The following is a 24,923-nucleotide window of genomic DNA, read 5'->3' on the forward strand; positions in this document are numbered from 1 at the left end:
ACAGTCTGGAAAAGCATCGAGTCCACTTAGTTGGTTTCATGGTTTCAGTGTCTCCTCTTTTAAAAGGCCCACTGGGCTGTGGGCTGGCAGGTGCATCATGGGTAGCCGCCTGGGGTTTGCCTTGGGCTACAGCAGTGTATGCTGCCAACAACAGCAACCACATCCACCCACACAAACAAATGTGTGACATAAGGGCAGAAAGAGAAGCGAAAACTTACATGAACACGCACAAACATGCATCCACAAACAAGCGATCGCGCGCACTGCAACCACACGTTAAAAGACAACAAGCTGAAATTAATGAGGCCATCTGCTACAGCAGCAGTCTTCACAGAAACAATATGACTGAAGTTTCCTCCCATGCTCACGGTCTGAGAGCGTGTAATCCTCAAAAGGTGCTCCATTTATTAAACCAACGTTAAGGCCTCCTCAGACGCACGCCAATAGATGACTCACAGAGGAAACGGAGTTATTAGCCCACTGACAGTTAAAAGCAGTTCATGCTCTGGAGAACGGCAGTGGCATTTGTTTAACAACGTATTGTCTGGCCGTCCACAGAGAATTAAAACCAAATAACTGTTCAAAAACACTACTACTATAAAAATTACTTCTTATTAAGAACACTACTACTACTAATATAATAAAAACATATACATTATAATTTTCTTAAGTATAATAATCATACTTTTAAATAATTTTACAGTAACTAACTATTATGAAATGTGTTACACATACCAACTGATTAGTAAACAATTATCTTTTGGAATAACTTCCCAACATAGCATACATCTTAAGACAGAGGCTGATTTGAACCAATTCCTTGAGGATGGCAGAGTTAAGATTGTCTTGGTCCTTTCACCCCTCACACAAAGACAGGAAATGAAACACCATGGAGCAAAGGCCAGCTTGTCTGCTTGCCAACAGAAGACAGACAAAATTCATTTCAAATTCAAAAAAAAAAAAAAAAAAAAACATAATACATCAAACCTTCACCAGTGTTTTAATATCTCCAGCTATTACACTTGAAGAGAGCCAGTATGTCTCCGCTAAATAATTGTCTGCCTTGGAAAATGAATACATATGCTTGTCAAGGCTCCAGGTCTGTCTAGACTGGCACAGCACCTAACAAACGAACTTTTGATACATAGTAATTCAGCTGTATTCTAGAGCCCCAGATGACAAAGCATCATAAGACATATATCTTCCCTAGTGGAAAAAAAGCAATTAATCATCAAACGCCCAGGCTTTGACAGACAGCCCTCAAGCTCTGGCTGTTTGATTAACGGACTCTTTTCTCTGCAAAGAAATAAAGACTAATACAGACAATGCCATCTATTAATATTTATGTAAATAGCAACAAATGCGGCCCAGCGTTATCTGTAATCAAATCTGGCAAGGCCACAATTCTACAAGGATATTAAATTCATATAAAACACGCCACTGATTTCATTTTATTGCATTTTCAGCCTTTATATGAGGCTTCTGATTATTTATGTATCAAAAGGGACAAGAATGATAAAAAGTGAGATAAAATGATACATAAAATATAATGTGTCAACAGACTACTGCACTTTGTGGCTCCTTAAATATTTAATGTTACCTGAAGCCGAATTTGTCCATGGCAATGGCAAAGTGACGGGGCTGGTCGTAACAGTGGTACAGGTTCCGGTCATCCATAGGGATCAGGTCTACGTCACTGAAAATGAAGCAGTCGTATTCTGCGTCTTTAAGAGCCTCTGTGTAGCCAACATTCAGAAGCTTGGCCCGATTGAAGGTGTCCTCGCCAAGCTGAAACACAACAGAAAAAAATAAACTGCTATGAAGGACAATGAAAGAAAACAAACAATTCACTTTTATTTTTTTTATATTATCAATAGTTATAATATTGAAAAAAAAAATGAATAAGAAAAATCAATAAGAAAAAGATGTCTAATTAGGTCTATATTTATACTGAATGGGATGCCATGGAACACCACAACACCATGTGATGTCTGAACTAATAATCCAGTGTGACAATAATCCCATGTAATCCTGTAATAGCTGAGATTTGGCCCAATAATCCAAAGGTGTGAAGTACTGTCACAAATCTACTGCCTTTCCGGCACAATGCCCGTGGATGTGCACTACAAAAGCATTACCAAAATGATTAAAGGATGCATATTACGTAAGGCTTAGAAGTGTTGCATTCACAGCTCAACCACGTCTGCAAACAGTGATGAAAACCTTCGGATGCAAACAGAAACACCTCTCAAGAAAAGCCCTAGATTTAACGAGTGAAATCTTATTTCACGACATCAATGCTAAAAAAGGAAGGAAAAAACCTTAATACTAACTGACTTTTATCTTCTTTCAATATTTATCCTAACTTCGATTCTCTCAGAGGCCCAGATGCTTCAATATAAGAGAGAAATGGAAGAAAGAGTGAGAGGGGGCAGATAAGGCAATATCTTTAAGAGACATAAAATAGCTTTTTCCATCAGCAAGGGTGCTCATTAAACATCACTGGGCTCATTTTTACTAGTTTAATAAGATTTATTCCTTGTGTGGTGGCAGGCAGCTCAGACAAAAAAAAAAAAAAAAAAAAAAAAAAAAACAGCAGTAGGTGTCTGGTAATAATAATACACCTTGCTAAAAATGAGATTCATAATAGGGACATGCTCACGACTTGAACCTCTCATCCAAGAAACCAGATCTAACACAGCAGATATGTGGACATCATGAGCAGATGGTTTCGAAACAAAAAAAGGAAAAAGGATCATCAGAATTCATCCTGAAGTTTCAGCTGTGAGGGGTTTGGCTTGTTTTGTATGGTTTCAACACACCATGGAGTGGGTTTGACTGTGAAACAGTTGCTTGCCCATGATTCTCTGATAAATAAAAAGTTGAACAGAACACAATTCATTTGAAATAGAAATCTTCTGTAACATAATAAATGCCTTTAATGTCAATTTAGTGCATACTTGCAAAAAAAAAAAAAAAAAAAAAAAAATTGGTAGTAATTTAATACGAACCGTTCCTTTGCAGTTATTTACATTTGTGTACCTTTTACTTATTTGACATTTACACAGTAGATATTGGCATTAGCCATTGAGAAACCTATTCTGGTGGATATGGAAATAATATGGCACTCTAGAGAACCTTGGCGCACTAAAGTCCACTATACATGAATATGGTTACATAAATCCACATGTAGAGTAAATGTGAAGAGTGGTGTTATATATAACCCATTACAAACAGCCCAAACTAAAAAGCATCTACTCTGAAGGTGGTTCCTAATTGTAGTCAATGAGGCAGAGGAAAATCCTTCTTGGCTCGAGCTCAGTAAATAAAACAGCCTCCCTCTTTCCATCAGTACCACACTAAGAAGTACAATGACTCTGTTTCTTAACCCAGACTTAAACCACTCAGCTTGAGGTCTGAGAGTCACATCAGCCCCCAGCTAGAGTCTCCTTCTGCTTCTGTAAGCTTATCGCAGCCATGTCAGTTGCTCAATACTTGCTCTCTGAGAAGCAATTAGCTGTATTTTTTTTTTATCTGATGATCACACTGATAGCTAATCACAATCCCTTGCTCGCTCTAGGTCATGAGGCAGGATCCCTATTTTTGAACGCTCATGGCCAATTGGGGGAGTCCTACCCGGACCCTGTTGCTATGGAGACAGATTAGGACCAGGGCTCATCCTGAGAGATAGCATTGTGGGTTTTCTTGTGCAGGTGTGGGATGTGTGTGTGAGCGCGTGTGTATGAAAAAAGCCTGCATTATCAGTCCCCAGCAGGCTGACCACATCATCCAGCATGCTATCGATGCCAGAGCTGAAAGCTAGAAAAAGAAAGGGGGAGCAAAAAAATCAGGAGTGAACTGGATTGAAGAGTTACAGGGCACGAGTGCATGAAAGACAGTTATAGAACATGAAGGAGAAAAAGGAAGCTTATATATATATATATATATATATATATATATATATATATATATATATATATATATATATATATATATATATAAATATATATATATATATATATATATATATATATATATATATATATATATATATATATATATATATATATATATATATAAAATATATTTTTTATTATTAAAAGCATCCATTAATAACAGTATTCTTGGTGTAATGTTAATGTAACTTTTTAAATCTGTTTTTGTAAATTTGTAACAATATACATTTATTCTCAGTTTGAAATGTGTGGCAACACAAAAATGAAAATAAATAATTGTAAATTATTCTTTAAAAAAATCCTGACACTCTTCATCAACTTTAAATATACTGGCATAAATAACAACAACAACATTAATTGTATTTCATATTTAATTTTTAGAACTGTAATAATTACAATTAAAATGTGTTTTTGTTTTCTGCATTTAAATGATCTTTACCAATTTTAGTAGTAAGAAGAAGACTATTTGTTAAAAATAATTATGTTTATGTTCTTGAAGTTTAATTATCATTTATTTATTGTGTCACTAAGTATCAGAAATGAAATTAAAAATTCTTTTAAACAAAAAAATCTGTTTCAATATCATTAGTTGTAATTACAGGGAAAAAAACATAATAAAATAATATAATTTGGACTGTGGACAGCAGCTGTGTGCTAGACGGACATCATCTAATGCCTAATTGGTAGAGCTTTTCATTACCCTAAAGTTTTAAACTACAACTAAATCTTTATGTCTGACGAGCTCCAATTCTGTCAGCTGGAATGAATGAATCTCTCTCAAACTGGCCCAGCCTCTGGGACGTCATGACACTTGCGCTCTGGTTTCATCTTCTCAGATGTGAGTGAAAAGAAAAATCCTGCAAAACTGAAGCAGCAGTATTCATTTAGCTGATGCTTTCATCGTAAGTCACTCAAAGCGCATTACTTACAGTATAGAGACAACCCCCCTGCAGCAACCTGAGGTTTCTCAGGGCCACAATCACTCACAGATCACTCCTTGAGGTGATCAAACCAGCAACCGTCTGGTTAACCAGCCCAGATGAACATCCACAACGCCACACCATCCCAAGAAACTCAATCTCACCTAAATGAGGACACCATATGTTGCACAAGCATGCTACAGTCAACAGACCACTTACAATGAGTGTTTTAAACGCGCTGCTTTTGACAGGCTCTCTTGTTGTGACCTTTTTTGCCCTGCTCACTACTATAGAAATGGTTTATATAGTCAGACTCACTATTGTTTCTAAAATACTCAAGAGGAAAAAACAGCTCTCTACAGAACGGCTGCCGAGCATTAAGCTGACGTTTCTCACTGTTGAACAACTGTGCCGGGTCAGCGAAAGCTCCTAACGTACTGCTGGAAGTTTTGTTGCTACAGTTAGCTTGTTTTGGAGGTTGCTTTGATTTCGGAGAGAGCTGCCTCATTACTGTTTCTCACTGCCACCTGACAGCTACTGTAGCGTGAGCAGGGCTCAATTAAAAGCATGCTTCAGACATGCGTTCATGTCTTATCAGCCTCTGAGCTAGAGGATGAGGCAGTGCTGGCAACCGGCCAGGCAAACTAATTTACAGTAATGAAGCAGTGGCAGTGGAAGCGCAGAAGAAAGGCAGCTTATAGACAAACCCCAGCTATTTCTGAGAATTCAATTTGAGTTTGTCTCCATTTCATCAATAGCCTGACATCACAAGGATTAGCATGGAAAGAAGACAGACGAAACAAGCTGCTGTTATCAGATGGATTCATTAGAGCACTCTCTTGCCTCTTTGCGTCTTCTTTCCTTCCTCGTCCTTTCTTTTTTAATGCATTATGTTCTTTTCCACACTTTCTCTCTATCTCTCCCCCTTTCTATCATTCTTTTTTTTTCATATCATCAATGCATTCTCTTCTTAACTTCCTTCCTATATGGTTTCTCTCCCTCTAGTTTTCTTCTGTTTTTTTTCTTTCATCCTCTTCCTTCCACCTATTTTCATTCTTTCCTTTTCCCTCTTTCTTTCCTTTTTGATTTCTCTCTTCTTATTGCTTCCTCCTTCCTGTAGTTTTCTTTTTTCCATCCTATTCCTCTCTTTATTCCTTCCTTTTTCATTACCTGCCTTCCTTCCATCAAACCATTTGCATTATTTCTGTTTTTCTTTGTATTTCTTACGTCTTGCCTCCATCTTTCTTTCTCTCTCTCTTTCTTTGTCCTGTTCTGTTCTTTCTTTCTTTTTCCAAATTTACTTTTCCCCAACCATTCTTTTATTTCTCTTTTACTTCATCCCATACTTTCCTTTTGCTTTCATCTATCGTTCCTTTCTCTTTTTTTTCATTCCTTAATTTTTCCTTCCTTTCCCTTTCTTGCTAATTTTCTTCCATCTTTAATTCTTTTAAAACTGTTCTTCCTTCCTTGGTTTCTTTCCCTCTAGTGCTGTTTTCTTTTTTTCCTCTTTGTTCATTCTTTGCTTCCATTTTCTTTTGCACTTCCTCTTCCTTCTACATAGTTATTTCTTCCTATATTTTCACTGTGGTTTGTTTCTTTCTTTCTTTGCTTTCCTCCAATATTTTCTTTATTTCTCCTTTTTCTACAGTTCCCTTCCTTATTCAATTCCTTCCAATCTTTCTTTCTTTCTTTCTTTCTTTCTTTCTTTCTTTCTTTCTTTCCTTGTTTTCACTTCCTTTAACTGACTCATGACTTCCTCTCCCTCCCAGGCAGCTGCAAATAGAAATAAATATGTCAAGGATCAACCATTTTAGAGTGTAAAAGAGAGAATAACCATACAAAAGAGAGGGTTATAGTTATTCTCTCCTGTATGTGAAAGGCCAATAAATTATTGCTCTTCTATCAGTGCACCATTTAAATATGGATTATAGCTGGGCGTACATCAGCCTTGGAGCAGCAGATTATTAAAGTGAGCCTTACTAGAATACGCAACATGCGCACCCCCACTGTCCGACTGACACTAAATCGATACGATACTCTAAGGGCCCACAGGGAATTAGGAATTTTTCATTACAAATAAATCACTCACACAAACCTTGAGGCTACCTTCTCTCACCAATCCTTCTCTCGACCGAGTGTCAGGCTTTCGAGCAAACAGAAAGATCGGGGCATTCTGGGTTGAGTTACTGCAACAGTGAAGGTCAGAATCACATCGCAGGAAGGATGATTTCTATAGTATCCAACACATGTCTGCACAATGAGAGAAATACTCACAGTGTGCTGTCACACATCCCACAATGCATTGCAACCATGATTATTTTGGGGTTTTGATCATCATAAGAAACAACATGTTAAACACATCCCCTCCATTGCCTTCAGCAGGGTTGGAACAGGTCTGGTGGAACATGCAGTTTAGGAGATCTTAACCTCCCTATGGGTGCCACTGGATGAATCATACACGGTGTTGCTAGCAATCAGCTTACATTAAGGCTATCAGAACACCTGCTGTCAGCTAATAAACCATGGAGAGTTGCTGCAAGTCCCCCTGTCAAAGTGAGTTACTGCAGTCTTCAGTAACACTTGCGGGCAGAAGAGAGCTCTTCCTCTTCAAGAAACTGCCCCTATGGTCCTCCGTGTACTCAGTACAACTAGGCCTTACTAATTTGATTTTGATGTGTTGGTATCAATCCAGTGGCTTAGAATACATGCCATGTTTCTCTCTTCTTTTCATTGTTTGTCCAAGGCAAGGCTGCCACCTCAGGGATCTCATGCAAGAAATCACAAAGCACAATGAGGAACTATTAATCATTCCGCGCTAACAAGGGACAGCATGCATGTCCAGTCTCATTTTCATTCCCTTCTGTGTGAATTATAAATTACAAAGCATGACAGTATCGGTATCACAAGGCAATAACTAGCAAAACACTGAAAAAAGTCTGGCTCTGTTTCTCCAAATCCTCCATGGAAAAGTGTGCAAAACACCTTTTATTGTTAAAAGGACAGATTCTAGGGAAATGCACTAAGAAAAACAAAGTTAATTTGGAATCACAACTGTTCCTGGTTATAGTTTATATGGAAAAGACTGAGAATGAAACAACTTTTAGTAAAATCTGTCATTTGCTTGTTAAATGCAAACGTTTAACTTAATGGAAATTTACTGAAATTTGAATTTTCTTGTATTTGAACTTTAAAAAATACCAAAAATACATGTCTGAGGGGGATACATCCACACAGACAAGATTTTATGAAGGAGGACTGATGTTAAGTTGAGACGTGCGTGTGCATGAGATGCATGCTAATATAACGCAATAACGTCGCTGGCCTCATTTTCGTTAATCTGTTCGGCTATTGGGGCTTGTAGGATAAAAGGGACCCTGCACATCAGCAGGTGATTAATATATACTCAGCTGTCAACCGTTATAGAATTCAGATAAGTTGTGCAGCATGAAGAGGCTTCATAAATCAGGCTTTTGAAATAAATGTGCTACAAGTATAATGCTGGGAGACAGGTGGGTGTTACATCAACGCTCTTCTTTGACAGGCAAGTGTTCAGATTTAGGGGGACGGGGAATTTCACAGACCTGATTTAACTGCACAATGTGAGCTGTGAAAATGTCAAACATATTAACAGTTGGGCTATATTCATAGCTAAAGGCAGGCAATGGGATGTAAAGGTCCTTACTGTGTAACTTCATTAAACTTATCTCGACTGCCTCTGTAAGTTTCATCTTGTGCTGGAAAAAACTATTTATATATATAGAATTAAACTGATATATACTCCAACCAAGGACCCTATTTTAACGATCTAAATGCAAAGTGTAAAACGCACAGCGCAAGTGCACTCAGGGCTTGTCCAAATCCACTTTTGCTATTTTAACGATGAAAAAACGGTCCGTGCGCATTTTTGGAATGGGTTGTCCCTATTCTCATAACGTTCAATAAACCAATCAGAGTGTCATCTCCAATTCCCTTTAAAGAGCGAGATGCGCTCGCGCCATGGGAGGTCGCTGTTTACTTGGTGGAATTTGTAGGCGGAAAAGCTGAATGCTTCTCAAGCGAAGAAACCGATCTGCTCGTGCGCAAAGTTAAAGCGCGCGAGCAGATCATCTATGGGACAAGCAGGCATCCACCAAAGCTCCGCGCGATCAGTCAGTTAATATATAAGTGTGTGTATTGGCACGATTGTTCAATTAATTCACCAATTTCACTCATCATTATATGTAGTAATAGGTTGAATTGCAAATAGGTAGCCTAATTCTAATACACGCAATGACTATCCATCATTACATTTTTATATTTATGTAGCTTTCACAGTAATGTTCTTTTACACTGTAATGTCCTTTTGTTTTTATGGGGGGGGGGGGGGGGGTGAAATGCTATTTCATGCATACTGAGTTTTTTACACTGTTAAAGAGTTGGATCCCCATGCTAAACATGGACAAAGTTTCAAAAATTAAGTTGTATGTTTGAAGGAGTATTTCTGTTCCAAAAATACTCCTTCCGGTTTGTCACAAGTTTCGGAAAGTTTTTTTCGAGTATGGCTCTGTGTGACGTTAGATGGAGTGGAATTTCCTTATATGGGTCCTAAGGGCACTTCTGCCGGAAGAGCGCGCGCTCCCGTAGAGCACAGCACTGAGAGCACAACAGACTTCACTGATCAGAGCGAGAGCGTCGCGAAATGTCACAAAAGGAGTGTGTTTTTGGTTGCCAGGGCAAGACAACCCTGCACAGATTACCAAAAGAAAAACAGCATCAAGGGACCAGTGGATGGAGTTTATTTTTACAGAGCATCAACGGAGTTGTGCAAGTGTTTTTGTTTGTTCCCCAGCATTTCGAAGATACTTATTTTACAAACAAGGCCCAGTTTGACGCTGTATTTGCACATCGTTTATTTCTTAAGGATAATGCAGTCCCAAGGAAAAAGGGTCACGATCGTGTGTTGGAACCGCATGCGGTGAGTAAAACTGCTTCAAATATCTCTGTGTTGTTAACTTAGCTATCGGCGCGTAAGCACATCAAGTAAACAACATGCGATGTTGTCATCAAACTGCACTTTCCACATGTACAGCTTAAAAAAAAATTAAAAAAAAAAAAAAAAAAAGACGACAAAATGGAACTTAGTCATTTTCCAAAACCGCTAAGCAAATATATACAGTTTCAGTACATACCACATAGACTGATTGCTGATGCTGCTCTTGTTAAATTTCAGCCTACTGGCGCTCGTGATTCTTTAGCTCCGCCCACACGTCACGCCTCCAGCCGGTCGTGTTTTTCCGAGAAAAATCGGTACAGACTATCTTTCTCTTATGAATATAATAAAACTAAAGTTATTAGTTTTGGAGTTATGAAGGATGCAGTACTACTCTATAGGTACTCAAGATTAACAGGATATTGAGTGAAAACGAGCATTTCACCCCCCCCCCCCTTAATATTTGGCATGTTTGTGTGACGCACATCCCTGTGTGTAATAAGCAAAGTCAACGCGCACTATGGACCCGCCCAGAGGCACATTTTCTACCAACGCGCTCTTTAAATAACAAAAGAATATTGCGCCATTGACTTTAGACTTTAGAACAGGTTTGAGTTGGTCTATGGCGCAGTCTATTTTCAGCTCCTTAAAATAGCAATGTACCAGCAATGCGCCTGAACACACCTCTTTTTAGACCAGCATTGCCCATGGGTGCACAAATGAGCACAAATGCACTTGCTAATTAAACGACGTGGCGCTGGATGGGAAAATGTGAACAGCGCTGGACTGAAACTAGCAAACATTCTTGTGATGCACTGTGATAAAAAATGTAATAAAAGAAAAAAAACCATTAATTTACACATACTAAAACACTACCAAGTTGGTATTTAAATGTGAATCTTTCCCAAGTTTTAATTTACTCCTGAGACAATTGCTGAGGTTTCATCCATCTTGAATGGCTGTGCACTGAGACATCGAGGAAAGTCTGTGGACCCTGGTACCCTTAAAAGCCAATGTCAATGCAATGAAAATCTGCCTTAGTCCATGTTCAGGATATGCAGTTCACCCAGCCTATGTCCTAATCTTCAAGTACCTGCCTTAAGCCATCGTGAAAACTGACTTCCTACATGAACGAGTCAGCCATTCATACTCTCTGCAGGGCCCAACTGTTTTCATGAGCTCACTGACACTACCAAATCTTATTACAGTCTAACAGCAGGTCAAGCTTAAATGCTCTCGGCGCTCACATTACGAAAGCACTGCAATGACATTTGAAGAGAAAACTTTCAATGCTAACAATCCAAATCAATCATCAGCAAGAATCGAAATGATTGCAGCAGAATGACCTGCCTGACACCAGTAAGATTAGTCTCAGTTCTGAAAGATGGTAAACCACCTTCGCTCCAGCGATGCTGGCTGAATGGGTTTTACAGCCGAAGTGTTAACACTGCAGACAATCTGACCAGTCTACTGTATGAGACCCACTGCTGCGTGCTGGATAGCGTATGATCCTTTCTCTATATGCTTCGCTGGCTTAGCTCCAAGCATTTCCCTCCTGAGACAGGCCCCTGATGTGTTACATTGTTCTTCTTAACATGTGTAACAGAAAGCTAGCCCTTGATCCACCATTGTAAATCCACTAAGCAAAAAGTGTGTAGCCACAGTAGTGAGCATGCTAAATGGGTTATTTATGTTTTTTTTGTGCACAACTGATAGAGAGCGATACCTTTCTATAGAGGCACTATTGTCTATTTAAAGGTACAGATCCAAATCATCCAAAAATTTACATTCTGTCATTTCTTACTCACCCTTATGTTTTTCCAAACCCATTTGAATTTTTTCTTCTTCTGCAGAACACAAAATAATTGGAACTACTACTTTTCCATGCTGTTTTCCTAGAATTGACAGTAAATGGGGACTTTTTACAGTCCACCCATACATACAAAAATTCTGTCCAGCTCATGCCATTGCAAACCCATATTACTTTCTTTCCTATGTTGTACATAAAGTAAGCTCTTTTGAAGAACTTTGGCAACCAAACAGTTTTGGTTCCCATTGACTTCCACTGTGTAGACAAAAAAAACAAACAAAAAACAAAACAAAACAATGGAAGTCAATGGGAACTAAAACTGTTTGATTACCACAGGGTTTCCCATAAATTTCCACAATTTGACCGCCACAAATAGATTTTCCAAAATACTTTGACTTTGTTAAATAAACATGAGCACAGCTCATGTTTAAGAGAACCATTTGTCATCAGAAAAGTTTTGACGTCATTTTCATTTAATCTTTCCTATAATGCCTAATAAAGTAACGTTCATGAACGCAGCGCTGTTTTGTGTACAGCCATTACTGATGCTCCAAAAGCGCCTCCTGCTGGCAGAAAATGAATTTGCACTTTCAATAAGGCCGTCTGCTGTTTTATATTTATATTATATGAATATATATATTTCCCCCAGGGAACGTGCAACCACACATAGAGTGTAGGTCTGTGAGAAACAATGTACCAACATTCTTTAGATCATCTTCTATGTTCCACAGAAGAAATAAAGTAATGTGTTTGGAATGACATGAAAGTGAACAAATGTTGACAGCATTTTTATTTTTGGGGTGAATACAAGGCACACACTATATCTCGAGACTTTTGAAGCCATTATAACAGCTTTGAGAGTGAGACAGATTAAAAAGTTATCAATCGAAAATCTTTGGCACATTCATGAAATGTCAGATTCATGAATAAATCATTATTTTAATGAATCAGTGGGTCGAATAACACACACACAAACACACATACAAAGTTAAACAATTCCTATAATATATAAGACTGATCCTGTCCTGGTTCAGCTCACTAACTCAATGATCCAGTTAACAATTCCCACACAAAGCTACTATAACTTCAGAAGACATGATTATGTCATAATGTACTACTTTAATGATACTTTTATGATGATTTTGAGTGCTTTTTGAAGCTTGAAAAGAGCAACAGTCTTTGGATTTCTCCTTGTTATTGTTACAGTGAATTGAAGATGCAACAGTACTGAAGTACCACTTTTGACTCCTGTAAAGTGTGATAATAGTGAATCTTCAAGTGAAGAAGTCACCACACTCCAATTCAGATTAACCACATTGTTTGGTGTTATGCAGAGATGATCAATGCTTGCAGCAAAAACCATCTATACCCCAACCATTCCAAAAGAATCTTGAAAAATGGGAATGCCCTGAAAGAGACAAGAAACACAGATGTGTTCTGTTGAAATCTAATGGAAGTTAGCCAACTACAATGGCTGGAGCGTCGTGCCAAATCAAAATTCAGACCGAGTGCATAAGCATGCAGCCCCACGAGGCTCAGCTGGAGCACAACCAATCACATTCTGAACCCCTCCTTATTATCTCCCTAAACATCTGCCTCATGCCTCCATGGGACTCGGAAAAGAGAGGAACCATTTGATTAATGATTCAGAATCGCTCTCCTGAATCGTTAAACACATCTGCATCAGCAACCTTGTTTCACGTAGTAATAAATAGCAGGAATCTGTCTGGATGCATGACCTGAACAGACTTTAATGTAACTCAATTGATCCTTATTAAAATGCTGAATGCTGATGTGAATGGAACTTACACTCGAATTGTTTCAGCATTTATAGAAAACACTCTGAATTTCTTGAGCACCAAATTAGCATATTAGAATGATTTCTAAAGCATCATGTGACAGTGAAGACTGGAGTAATGACTTTAGTGAATGAAAATTCAGCTTTGCTTTTACAGCAATAAATTACAATTTAAAATGTATTAAAATAGAAAAAGGTTTTAAAATGCAATAATTATTTATAATATTAGTTTTTGACACACACACTCACTTTTTCACTTTTTTTTCCTCGGTTCTTAACTAAAATACTTTACATGCTTCTGAATTCCACAGCCATCAGCGAAAGTTATCAGCTTTCGTTTGGCAGGTTATGCATAATTGATTTCTGATGAACTGTGTTGATTTGCTCCACTCTAAAACCAGATCAAATTCAGCCAGCTGAAATCCTTGAATACAATGTAGGACTTTTGCAGCTAATCTAACTAGGGTTAGCAATAATTGGACTGCTTCCATGCCTGACCTCAATTTCTCACAACTTAAAAGGTCAGGCTGCAGGGAGACGATGTCTTTCTGCCTTGGTCTCTTGCTAGCTATCTACAGAAATGAAGAACGGACCTAGAGGATATGAGAAAAAAAAAATCAATTATGAACTCACATTCATTTTGGCTTGTTGGCTATATAGAGAAACATCTACAGTAAGTAACAGCTATTCAAGTTATTCATTAAAAATCTTGCAGGACAGTCACGTTCACCTTACACTTTCAATATATAAAATAGAGCTTCTTGAACATTCTGCTATACACAACTCATTCTGTGTTTCACGGAAGAAAGAAATTGACAGACATGAGGGTAAGAAAATGAATACAGAATGGTCATTTCTGGGAGAACTCTTTCTCTTTAAATCAGGAACCCTTGAAGGACAGACAAATAAACTGCTGCTGGTCTGTTTGTGAGAAGGAGAAAACAGACAACAATCTACCGAGGCACTGTTTTTGCTTGTCTGTTGGATTTTATTCAGCTATAAACTTAATATGCCATGCAAAAGCAGAAACATAGTAAGGCAGCTTGTTGACTAGTGCATTGTAACATTTTTTCTTTTTCAATGATACGGTGTGTTAAATGTGGAAAAATATCACATCACAAATGTAAATTCCTAAAAATATTTCATGCATTATCAGAGCAGCAGGCCAGGTTTACGGAAGCACATTTTTCCCCTCATCTGTCGGCTCCTCTGGGCGTAGCGCTCACCCTCGTAAACTGCTGTCAAAACAGTCCCTGCTTAAAACAGCCCCAGACGGGGAGGGCAAGCAATTAAAGAATTAGACCTTCATTTTTCTTATGGTCTTTAGTCTGCAGCTGCTAATAGAATTGTGCATTTAATGTGAGTGCTTTAGGAAGAGCTTTCTTGATTTGTGTTGCCTATGTGCTTAACTTTAATTACAAATCCCATTAGTCTTAAAAACGGTGCATTACACTGGCAATTTGATAAACAGATGGCATGACTCCCTACCACACATCCACCACAGCATTCTACTTTGAATATGCGGAAAACATCATTACTTTCACTTAGGAGCCCTTGCCCACTAAAATGAGCCAATTACCAAAAAGACACTTGATCATTGCTGTTTGTCCTTCAGAAGACTTGCAAGCCAGCCAGCAATTTGCATTCCACCTCTGGGTACGTGTTGGTGATGTGCACAGCGTTTAGCTGGATATGTGCCTTGATATTCTCAACTGGATGTAAAATATCTGGAATATCTTATTATTTTTCAATGACAACAAGGGAAACTCTTGTGGACTGTAATTTCACCACTCGCTATATCACAAGCAGCTTGGTATTGGCCTAGATCTATTATTAATGAAGACCAAGAATTAAACATTTTATGAGAATACGTGCACTTGACCACAATTTCCCAGTAGTCATGCATAGAAACTTTTTGCAGGCTTCTTGCGAAAAACAGTCAAGGGAACACACACTCGTGTAATCAATAGCTGATGTTTGCTGGTGATTCAAGGTGAACAAAAAATACTAACTGGCAGTCGTGAGGATGGCGAGATGGGAGAGTAAAATAAGGGCTTCTCATCTTAGATGATGGATTAGGCCAGCCACACAAGGTCCGGAGGCAAAGAGCCCCATCTGTTCATGACCGACGCTGTGATATGCCATCTCTCTCTCTGTGTGCTCTTAGGGTAGTGCCCATGGGATGTTTCCACTCTGAAGGACAGCCTATTACATGGTCAGGGTTGAGGAATGCTGTCTCGCCTAGATCGCAAGTGTGGCAGGTGGATTATGCTGACACACACACCATGGCCCTTGCTAAATGTATGAACAGGTGGGTGAACCACTCAAGCAGAGGTCAAGATGCCAGTAAGGCCCAGTCTGTCTCCTCAGAGTCTCAGTCTTATGACACTTTTCCACTGCATGGTACGATACGGTACGTTCTGTTACCAAAATGTGACATGCAAACCCTGCTGATGACCGATTGGCCGTAAAGAATCGCCACTACCTGTGTCATTGAACTTGCGTCACAAGACACTACACCCGCTAGATTAAAACAGCACAGCCAACGAGGATCGCAGGAGTTCGCTCAGCACAGCAGTAGAGGCCGCGCAACTATAACGACATGTCTACGATCCCGCCGAGCAGTATCGTATTGTGCTAAAAAAAAAAAGAAAAAAAAAAAAGACCTGTTTTAAGATCTCCAGACCTGTTTTAGTTAAGTCTAAGATCTGGTTAGCCCTGATTTGATAACCTGAACCTCTGACTTAGAGGAACCTAGGATGATGCTTATATTTTCCCAGTGAATAAATATTGTGGGAGTAGTGAACATCACCACAAGTGTTTGTGTGTGAGTATATATATATATATATATATATATATATATATATATATATATATATATATATATATATAAACCAGACAGACTGGGAAATCTAAGAAAAAGTACCGCACATCAAAACGGCTGTGATGTAGTTGTTTGTTTGTTTATTATCTTTATTTCCTATGAGAGGCAGAATTGAAACCGAGTCTGAGAAGTGTGTCCTTGAGAAGAGCCCTGAAAGCAGACAAGTGAGTACTTCAAATTGTATCTCCAGAGAAACTAATGCTTGTAGGTTGAAAACAAAGCATTTTAAATGCTGGCCATTATGAGATGTTTGTAGCAACTCCAGTATTTTCTTCGATTACACTCCAACACGGACTTTCAGGTGCAATGGGTAGTGTGTTTAAATTCAGCAAAATAATGCACTGTTGAGATAAGAAGTGATTGACTGCATTGGCCTGGAACCTAGTGCATAACCTGTGCCCAAACACAAACCCTGTTGCGCATTGACATCATGTTTCTTCACCATAAATCTAAAGTGATTGTATAAGTGCTCTTACAAATAGCCCACTCAAAGGGCAAAACATTTACTAGAAAATAAAATAAAAAAGGTCAGATTCAAGCTCTGTTTCATATTATAAGTTGGGTTAGAGCAACTGGCAACCTCCCGCTCTCTCTCTTGAAGCCCATATGGAAGTGTCTTAAACTGTATTTAATCGACTGGCTGCTTGAGGCTGGCTGCAAGAGGGAGGCAATCCCATAGACTCCCCATGTTAAAATGTCCAACTTTACAGGAGAAAAAAAAACAGGCACATTTGTTTTGCATCTTCATCATTTTATTTACATTTATTTAAAATACTGCAATATAAAAATAGACAATCAAAATGACCCCCCCCCCCCAAAAAAAAAAAAAAAAAAAAAAAAAAAAACATATGCTGTACAGTACAAAAAATTCACATACAGCAGACAGATAGATAGACAGACACACAGACAGACAATACAGACAGATAGACAGATACAGTAGATAGATAGAAACAAACAGATAGATTATATTATATTAACTTTTATTAGCAAAAGATATTCAAAATGAAAAATGAAAATGGAATCAATGTACAGAACAATAAAAATTCTGTTCAGTACAACAAATACACAAAAACTAAGACTTTTAAATGAAGGTCACGGGGAAAAAAGCAGGCAGTAGCACAATGGAACTGCCTCAAACAGGACCCATCGTTCACTACCAACATACTGCTCCACTATATCTGGGCAACAGCCTAAAACGCCAGCACTGATTAGCAATACTGACCCTGAATACTCAGTCACCTCTCTGCTCTGAGAGCGGACAGCGCAGGGACTGCTGAGCACATAATCTTGATTAAGCAGAGCTGGCAGACTTCAGCTCTCGAGTCAACTCAACAGTTCTCAGATCAGTCTCAGCAGGGGATGTTTTCATGTTGTGGCAGATGCTTTCCCAGCAAGGTCACCTGCTACTCTGAGAGAGAAAGATGAAACATAAAACTGAGACAGAAAGGGAAAAAGTTTCAGTTGAAACGGTTATTAATTTTTTATCTCAAAGTATGCCATTACTGTTTCAGCAGTATTATAGGCAATAGATCTAACAGAGCTCAGTCTGGCCAAGCGATGAGACATCAACAACCAACATTACTGTGCTGTGTTAGGTACACACTGTGCTCACTGCTTTCTTGAAGCAAAGTATATAATCTCAATCTCAATCTCTCAAGAGTTTCAGGCTCTATTTTGTGCCCTATTTGTGGAAAGTGACCAATAATAATAATAATAATAATAATAATAATAAACGGTTAGTTAAAAGCAGCATAGTTTTCAGTGGTTGAATAGAGTCCATATCATTCCTTACAGCAGTAACTTTAGCTTTTCTCATCAGATCTTCCAGGTGCTGACCAGCCTCAACACTTAGTTTCAATGAGTAAAGGAAAAAGGTTTTGTGTATGTGTTCAGCATGCCTGCAATCCTAAATGAGGCTCTTTGAATATCTGAAGAGAGAAAAAGAGTAGCTCCTCACTTACTGCAGAAGGCAAGAAAGCTCTCCGTTCAACAGATTTATGTATGGACCTGTGCCGACGCTCTCTGCACACTTCTATAGATCACACAACGTGTTAAGGGACTTTGAAACTTGAAATGTTCATCATAAAAAACAGAGAGGCTATAGACTGGGAAATTATCTCCTTTGTGAGCTCACATCTTCTAAGAGAGGAAAAAAAATATCAATGGAATCAAAGCGGAAAATAAAATAAGATGTTATCCTATATTATTTCATAAGCATTCTTGAAACAAAGACAGAAGTAGTGAATTTTACACTTAAAAACACACCATATATTGTAAGTTTTATGCAGTCAGATTAGATTCTCTTTTTCAATTTAGATTTTAACATAAGCTTTTAGTTACTTATTAAGAGCATGAACTGTACGACAGCTTAAATAGTGGAATGCTGTGATCTCATCGTCACTTGATCTGAGCTTGGCAATGATGATAATGTTTGCGCACAGTTCAGTCTCAGTTTTAGCTTACAATGGGTTGTAAATCTGTAAAATCACTAAAAGTAAGTATAAGGAAACCAGAAATCAATATTTAAATTCCGAATGTTTAAATATTAATTTTCACAGTCTGCTGCTTCAGTGTTTTTGATCTTTTTGTCAGATGTTACTAAGGTATACTGAAGTATGATAAGAATTTCATAAGTGTCAAAGGCTTTATTGACAATTACAATAAGTTTATACAAAGACTCAGTATTGCAGTATTTACCCTTCTTTTTCAAAATCTCTGCAATTCGCCCTGGTCAATCAACTTCAGGGCCACATTCTGACTGATGGCAGTCCATTCTTGCATATTCAGTGCTTGGAGTTTGTCAGAATTTTAAGTTTTTTGTTTGCCCACCCACCTCGTGAGTTTTGACCACAAGTTCTCAATGGGATTAAGGTCTGGGGGGTTTTCTGGCCATGGACCCAAAGTTTCTGTTTTGTTCACTGCGCAACTTAATTATCACTTTTGCCTTATGGCAAGGTCCTCTAGCATGCTGGAAAAGACATTGCTCATTCCCCAACTCTTCTTGTGTGGTTGGGAGAAGTTGCTCTCTGAGGATGTTTTTGTACCATTCTTTATTCATGGCTGAGTTCTTAGACAAAATTGTGAGTGAGCTCACTCCTTTGGCCGAGAACAGAACCCACACATAAATGGTCTCAAGATGCTTTACTGTTGGCATGACACAGGACTAATGGAAGCATGTTTTCTTCTCCAGACAAGCTTTATTCCGGATGTCCCAAACGATCAGAGAGCGGATTCATCAGAAAAAAATTACTTTACTCCCTTCCCCAACAGTCCAATCCCTGTACCTATTGAAGAATATCAGTCTGTCCCTGATATTTTTCCTGGAGAGAAGTCGGTTCTTTGATGCCTTTCTTGGCACCAGGCCGTCCTCCAAAAAGATGCACTCACACCTGCCTTCTGCCATTCCTGAAAAATCGCTGTACTGGTGATCCCCCGATCCTGCGGTTGAATTTAACTTTAGGAAATAGTCCTGGTGCTTACTGGACTTTCTTAGGCACCCTGAGTCCTTCTTCACAGCAGTTGAACCCCTTACCTTGAAGTTCTTTGGGGTTTGAGATTGAGAATGTAACAATATTGGTACAGAAAAAAGGAGCACATTCCACCATGTGGAACTTTTTCGGGTTTAAACCTAAAGATGATGCACAAAGAGTCACAATTTGTAAGCAGTGCTTTGGCATCATCACAGCACCTCAAGGTAACACCACTTATCTCTACAATCAGAAAAATACAGTACGAGTTAGCCATGAAAGACAAAGGAGCCACACCTCAAAATACCAGCTGCCCGACCACACAAATGTCCACAACTCAGACGTTGTATGGAGAATTGCCATTCCCTTCAAGTTCCCAGCGGCACGAAGAGATAAAAAACACCATCGCTGATCATTTAGCTACAGACATGACTCCAATCAACACAATTGAAAATGAGGTATTTAAGGCAATGATAAAAACTTTAGACAAGAACAACTCTTTGCCCTCTCGCAAGTTTTTTCATTTGTTGCACTGCCAGGTCTATATACACAGTGTCGAATGACAGTCGAGGAAGAACTGCAAAATATGCAGAGCTTCATGGCAACAGCAGACCTATGGTCAAGCCGAACTATGGAGCTGTATTTAAGCTTGACAGTGCATTCATAACAAGTGACTTCAACATGAAAAGCCGCTGTCTACAGACGGTGTTCTTCCCTGCTGATCACACTGGCGAGGAACTGGCACACGGACTAAAGGAGAGTCTCAACTTCTGGAGTTTGGAGGAGGAAAAAATGGTGTGAATATACAGTATACTCATACAGTATAAAAATGGTGTGCATCACCACAGACACAACTCAATGATAACTGCACATTTCCTTGCAGGTAACCATAGTTAACAAAGGAAGAACAATGATTTCAAGCACACCCTCCTTTTAAAGCTTCCAGTCTGTTATTCTAACTCAATCAGCATGACAGAGTCATCTCTAGCCTCGTCCTCATCACCACTCTCACCTGTGTTAATGAGAGAATCACTGACATGATGTCAGCTGGTCCTTTTGTGGCAGGGCTGTGAAACAGTGGAAATGGTTTATTTTCATGGTGAAAAGGGACTTTGCAATTAATTGCAATTTATCTGTTAACTCCTCATAACATTCTGGAGTATTTGCAGATTGCCATAAAAAAAAAAAAACTGAGGCAGCAGACTTTGTGAAAATGAATATTTGTTTCATTCTCAAAACTTTTGGCCATGGCTGTAGACTTGCTTTTTTTGATATTACTCCTAGGAAAGTGAAGATTTAATCTGCCTTTGGTAGAATATGGTCAAGAGACTGAGATTACTTTGATTCCTAATAGGAATATCAGAAGCATTGGTGCTTTACTACCAAGTGAAACTAAAATATAAATAAATAGTAATGTGTAAAACAGTGATCCTCAAATTTGGCTCGCGAGATCCACTTTCCTGCCGAGTTTGGCTCTAACCCTAATCAAACACACCTGAGAGTGCTAATCAGTGTCTTCACAGGAAGGTTTGTTTGATTAGGGTTGGCGCTGAACTCAGCAGGAAAGTGGATCTCGCGAGCCAGACTTGAGGATCACTGAGTAAGAATATAAGTCATTTTACATGATCGGTGGTACTGAATACAGTCTCTTTGACTGAAGCTGTATGCAACTGTTTTCAAAGATGTGCATGTGCACTGAGAAGAACACTCATGGCAATGCAGTTGCAAGCAAGAGCAGTGAAATGTACGTATATTATGTAAACAGTGTTTTTATTGAGTGAATGTAAACTGGTGGAGCAAATATAAAATATCCGATTTGTACAATGGACCTTAAATTCAGTCTAACAGACCTGCCTCCATTTATTATCGTATGCCATTAATATTTATCAGCCAATAACACAAGAATGTTCAAAAACACTCACTTTTAAAAATACTGTAAAATAGTAATACTGTTAAATATTATTAAACTTTAAAACTGTTTTATTTATTTAAATATATTTTAAAATAATTAGTCATTTTTTCTTGTGATGGCAAAACTGCATTTTCAGCAGGCTTTTACTTCAGTGTTCAGTGATCTGATTATTATCAATGTTGAAAATTAAAACAGTTGTGCTGCTTAATATTTCTTTGCAGAAACCTGATGCACTTTTTTCCCAATTTGATAGATAAAATAGAAATAATTTGTAGCATTATAAATATATAACAATAATGTTAGATAACTAAAAAAATTCATTTTGGTTCTGTTGCATACAATTTGTTTTGCTTGTAACGGGTAAAATGTATGGATACAAGATTTAAATAAAGGGGTATACTGTATATTCACTAAAATATTGACATTGTTCCTAATCTAAATAATATCCCAATGATTAGATCATAGATTCCCTGTCTCCTACACTAGCTGACAGATAGATTCAGATTTGTAGTGGCCACGGGAACTGGACTCTAATTACAATGGAAGATTAGACAGAGCGTCTATGTCAAGCTCACACCAAGCGGCCCTCTTCCTCCACTGAAAACCGTAGAAATTGTATCTAATCTCATTAGAATGACAACACACAATACAGCACTCACCCTGACAACAGAACCACAGACAGCACAAAACAATGAAACAAACACAACAGGAAGAAAGCCTGCTGTTGTCAAGTGAGTGACATGCAATAACATGTTCAGCCTTTTCCCTGTTGGCTCAACAGAGACTTGAACATCCAATCTTTCCTCCTCTGCAAACAAATAATGTAATAAAAAAAGCTGTTATTCACCCTCATTCCTTATTTATGCCCTCATGAGCAAGAGGCAGGCAATTGGAGTAAAGAAAAGAGCAGGAAATTACATGCTGATGGGCCGCTGTGATGACATGGCATCTAAAAGGTCAGCGGTGACGGCAGTGCGACATCATAAATATCCTGCATCCCCCAATCTATCAATCCTGTTTGTTAACTGCATAACTGAAAAACATCAACTTGAAAATCTCAGATAACACACACTAAATCCTGCAGAGGTTTGGATCGATAGCACAATTTTTGGCTTTGTTACAATAACAGCCTCTGGTATTACTGTATCGATACTCAATAAATAAACCGCCTCTGGCAACTGGTGAAATTAAACTGGCACTATCTATATTAAAAATTTGCAAATATTCTTGTCATTTTAAGTGTTAACACATTTAGTTTTTAGTTTCATTTTTTAAACTTAAAATTTGTTTAGTAAATTGGACAGGTTGCTAATCTTGCATAATACATGTCAAAGCTTGAATCTCATACATTATAAAGGAGGTATTAGCATAATATTATCACTAATACAGACTTAAAAACTTCTTGTAGACATGAATCATGAAGTAAAATGCAATTCAGGGCTCAAAGAGGCTAATTTGTTAATGGACACCTTTAAAAAGTCATCAAAGTGTGTTATGCTAACACATCTCCGCTCACTCTATAGTATAGTACTATCAAAGTCTATCCTATCAAAGTCTATACTATCAAACGCTTTGGGACTGAAGTCCATTGTGTTATATTATTGAGTACAGGTTTACAGTCCGTATATTAACTTTTTCTGTGCATCTGGGAAACTGTCCAGTGAACACGATATGCATGATGGGAGGCAGGGAAACATTGGCCTGTGTCCCTGGCAGTCCATACGACACACAGTCCTCGTCCTACCCTGTTTAGCGTTATCATAACCAGACATGGCAACAATCAGCTTGTGAAGCAGAAGTATGGTGAAAGAGAGTTGGAGGGTGTCTGAAGGTTGAGAAAGAACAGGCAGGCGTGAGTATTTATTACATTCAAGAGGACTGATTTTGAGACTGAATGATGAGTCGTGTTCAAATGATACGGTCAGAAAAAACCTAGATGCATTTGTTTATATAAAGTCAACATGAAGCTGCATTCAGGAGACTCTATCCATCTATAAATGTTTTCAAGAGTATTCAGGATGAATCAGACACAACTTCTTTCAGTTTGTCTAAGAGCATGTTTAAATTCACCCTCTATAAAACATCCCTGATTCAAATATAAAAATTCTAAAGATATTTAAAAATTAGATAGAAGATATTTTTTATATAAAAATTAGATTTAGAAAAGATCTAAAGATTTTTTTTCTTCATTTTCTTTGATGTTGAAATGTTAAGCAACTTGTCAATGTTGGCATCTGCCCAGATTCTTCGAAGTGATCCACAGATCCAAAAACCATTTGTCTGGACATATAGCCTTTTGATTAGTGTTCCTGTAGCTCAATTGGTAGAGCATTACGCTATCAAGCGCAAGGTTGAGGGTTTGATTCCTCCGGGAACACATGATAGGTAAAAATTGATAGCCTGAATCCATTGTAAGTCACTTTGGATAAACGCGTCTGCTAAATGCATACATTTATTTTAAATTTAATAAAAACCATTTACCATTGTACAGTATATTAGTCATTACCCACCAACTGAGAACCATTGGACTAGTCTAGTTTGTAAATGAACTAGTCAAACTCACTAATTAACAGCTGGTTGGTGAATCCCAACAGTATCACAAAACATAACTTCTTGTTTTTATGTATCTCCTAGGATGCTTATAGGGTGAATGAAAACTTGATTTATACACAGATAAACTACTTTAAACTTAAGTCAGTGTATCAGACCATCATGAGGTGGTCACATGTGAAAAGGACTGAAATAAAAAAAACTGTCCCACCACTACGCCCTTCCAAACCCACTCTAGGGAAATGGCAGCATTTATCCGGCAGTCCAAAATTCTGATGAATTAGCACGTTTCCCCTCAGTCCAGGGTAAAACGGCCTCACTTAAAATCATTTAACACTCTAGTGAGCATGATACATGAAGTACTCCCAACTGTCATGCTGTAGAAAGTGTGAGAGTGGAAGAGGAAAAGACAAACAGGGAGGTAGGGCGAGACGAAAGAGTCCTTATTGACCTGCCTTAAATGGTTTTTATTTTTTCAGCACCTGTCACATTGTATTGTGTTCCCATTATACAGCGTGTTTTATAGTGGGTGATACTGATGAGGAATGACTTGGCATAGGCAGCGTGTGTGTGCGTGAACCTCTAAGAGAAAACCTGGCTGAACTCAGTGTCTGTCCTTTGAATTAACTAGATGAGATCCAGTGAGATTCAAACTAT

General features: G+C 38.3%; 1 protein-coding gene across 1 annotated transcript in view; it reads right to left on the minus strand.

Moving 5' to 3' along the window:
• Positions 1 to 24,923, minus strand: part of LOC128030792 (beta-1,4-galactosyltransferase 2) — a 98,891-nt gene that overhangs the window by 18,452 nt on the left and 55,516 nt on the right. Inside the window, exon 4 of the mRNA XM_052618768.1 lies at positions 1,601 to 1,788. Coding sequence (XP_052474728.1) covers positions 1,601 to 1,788 — 188 coding nt within the window. The remainder of the gene's footprint in view (positions 1 to 1,600; positions 1,789 to 24,923) is intronic.

This window comes from Carassius gibelio, chromosome A2 (genome assembly GCF_023724105.1).
Source record: "Carassius gibelio isolate Cgi1373 ecotype wild population from Czech Republic chromosome A2, carGib1.2-hapl.c, whole genome shotgun sequence".
Taxonomy (NCBI): Eukaryota; Metazoa; Chordata; class Actinopteri; order Cypriniformes; family Cyprinidae; genus Carassius; species Carassius gibelio.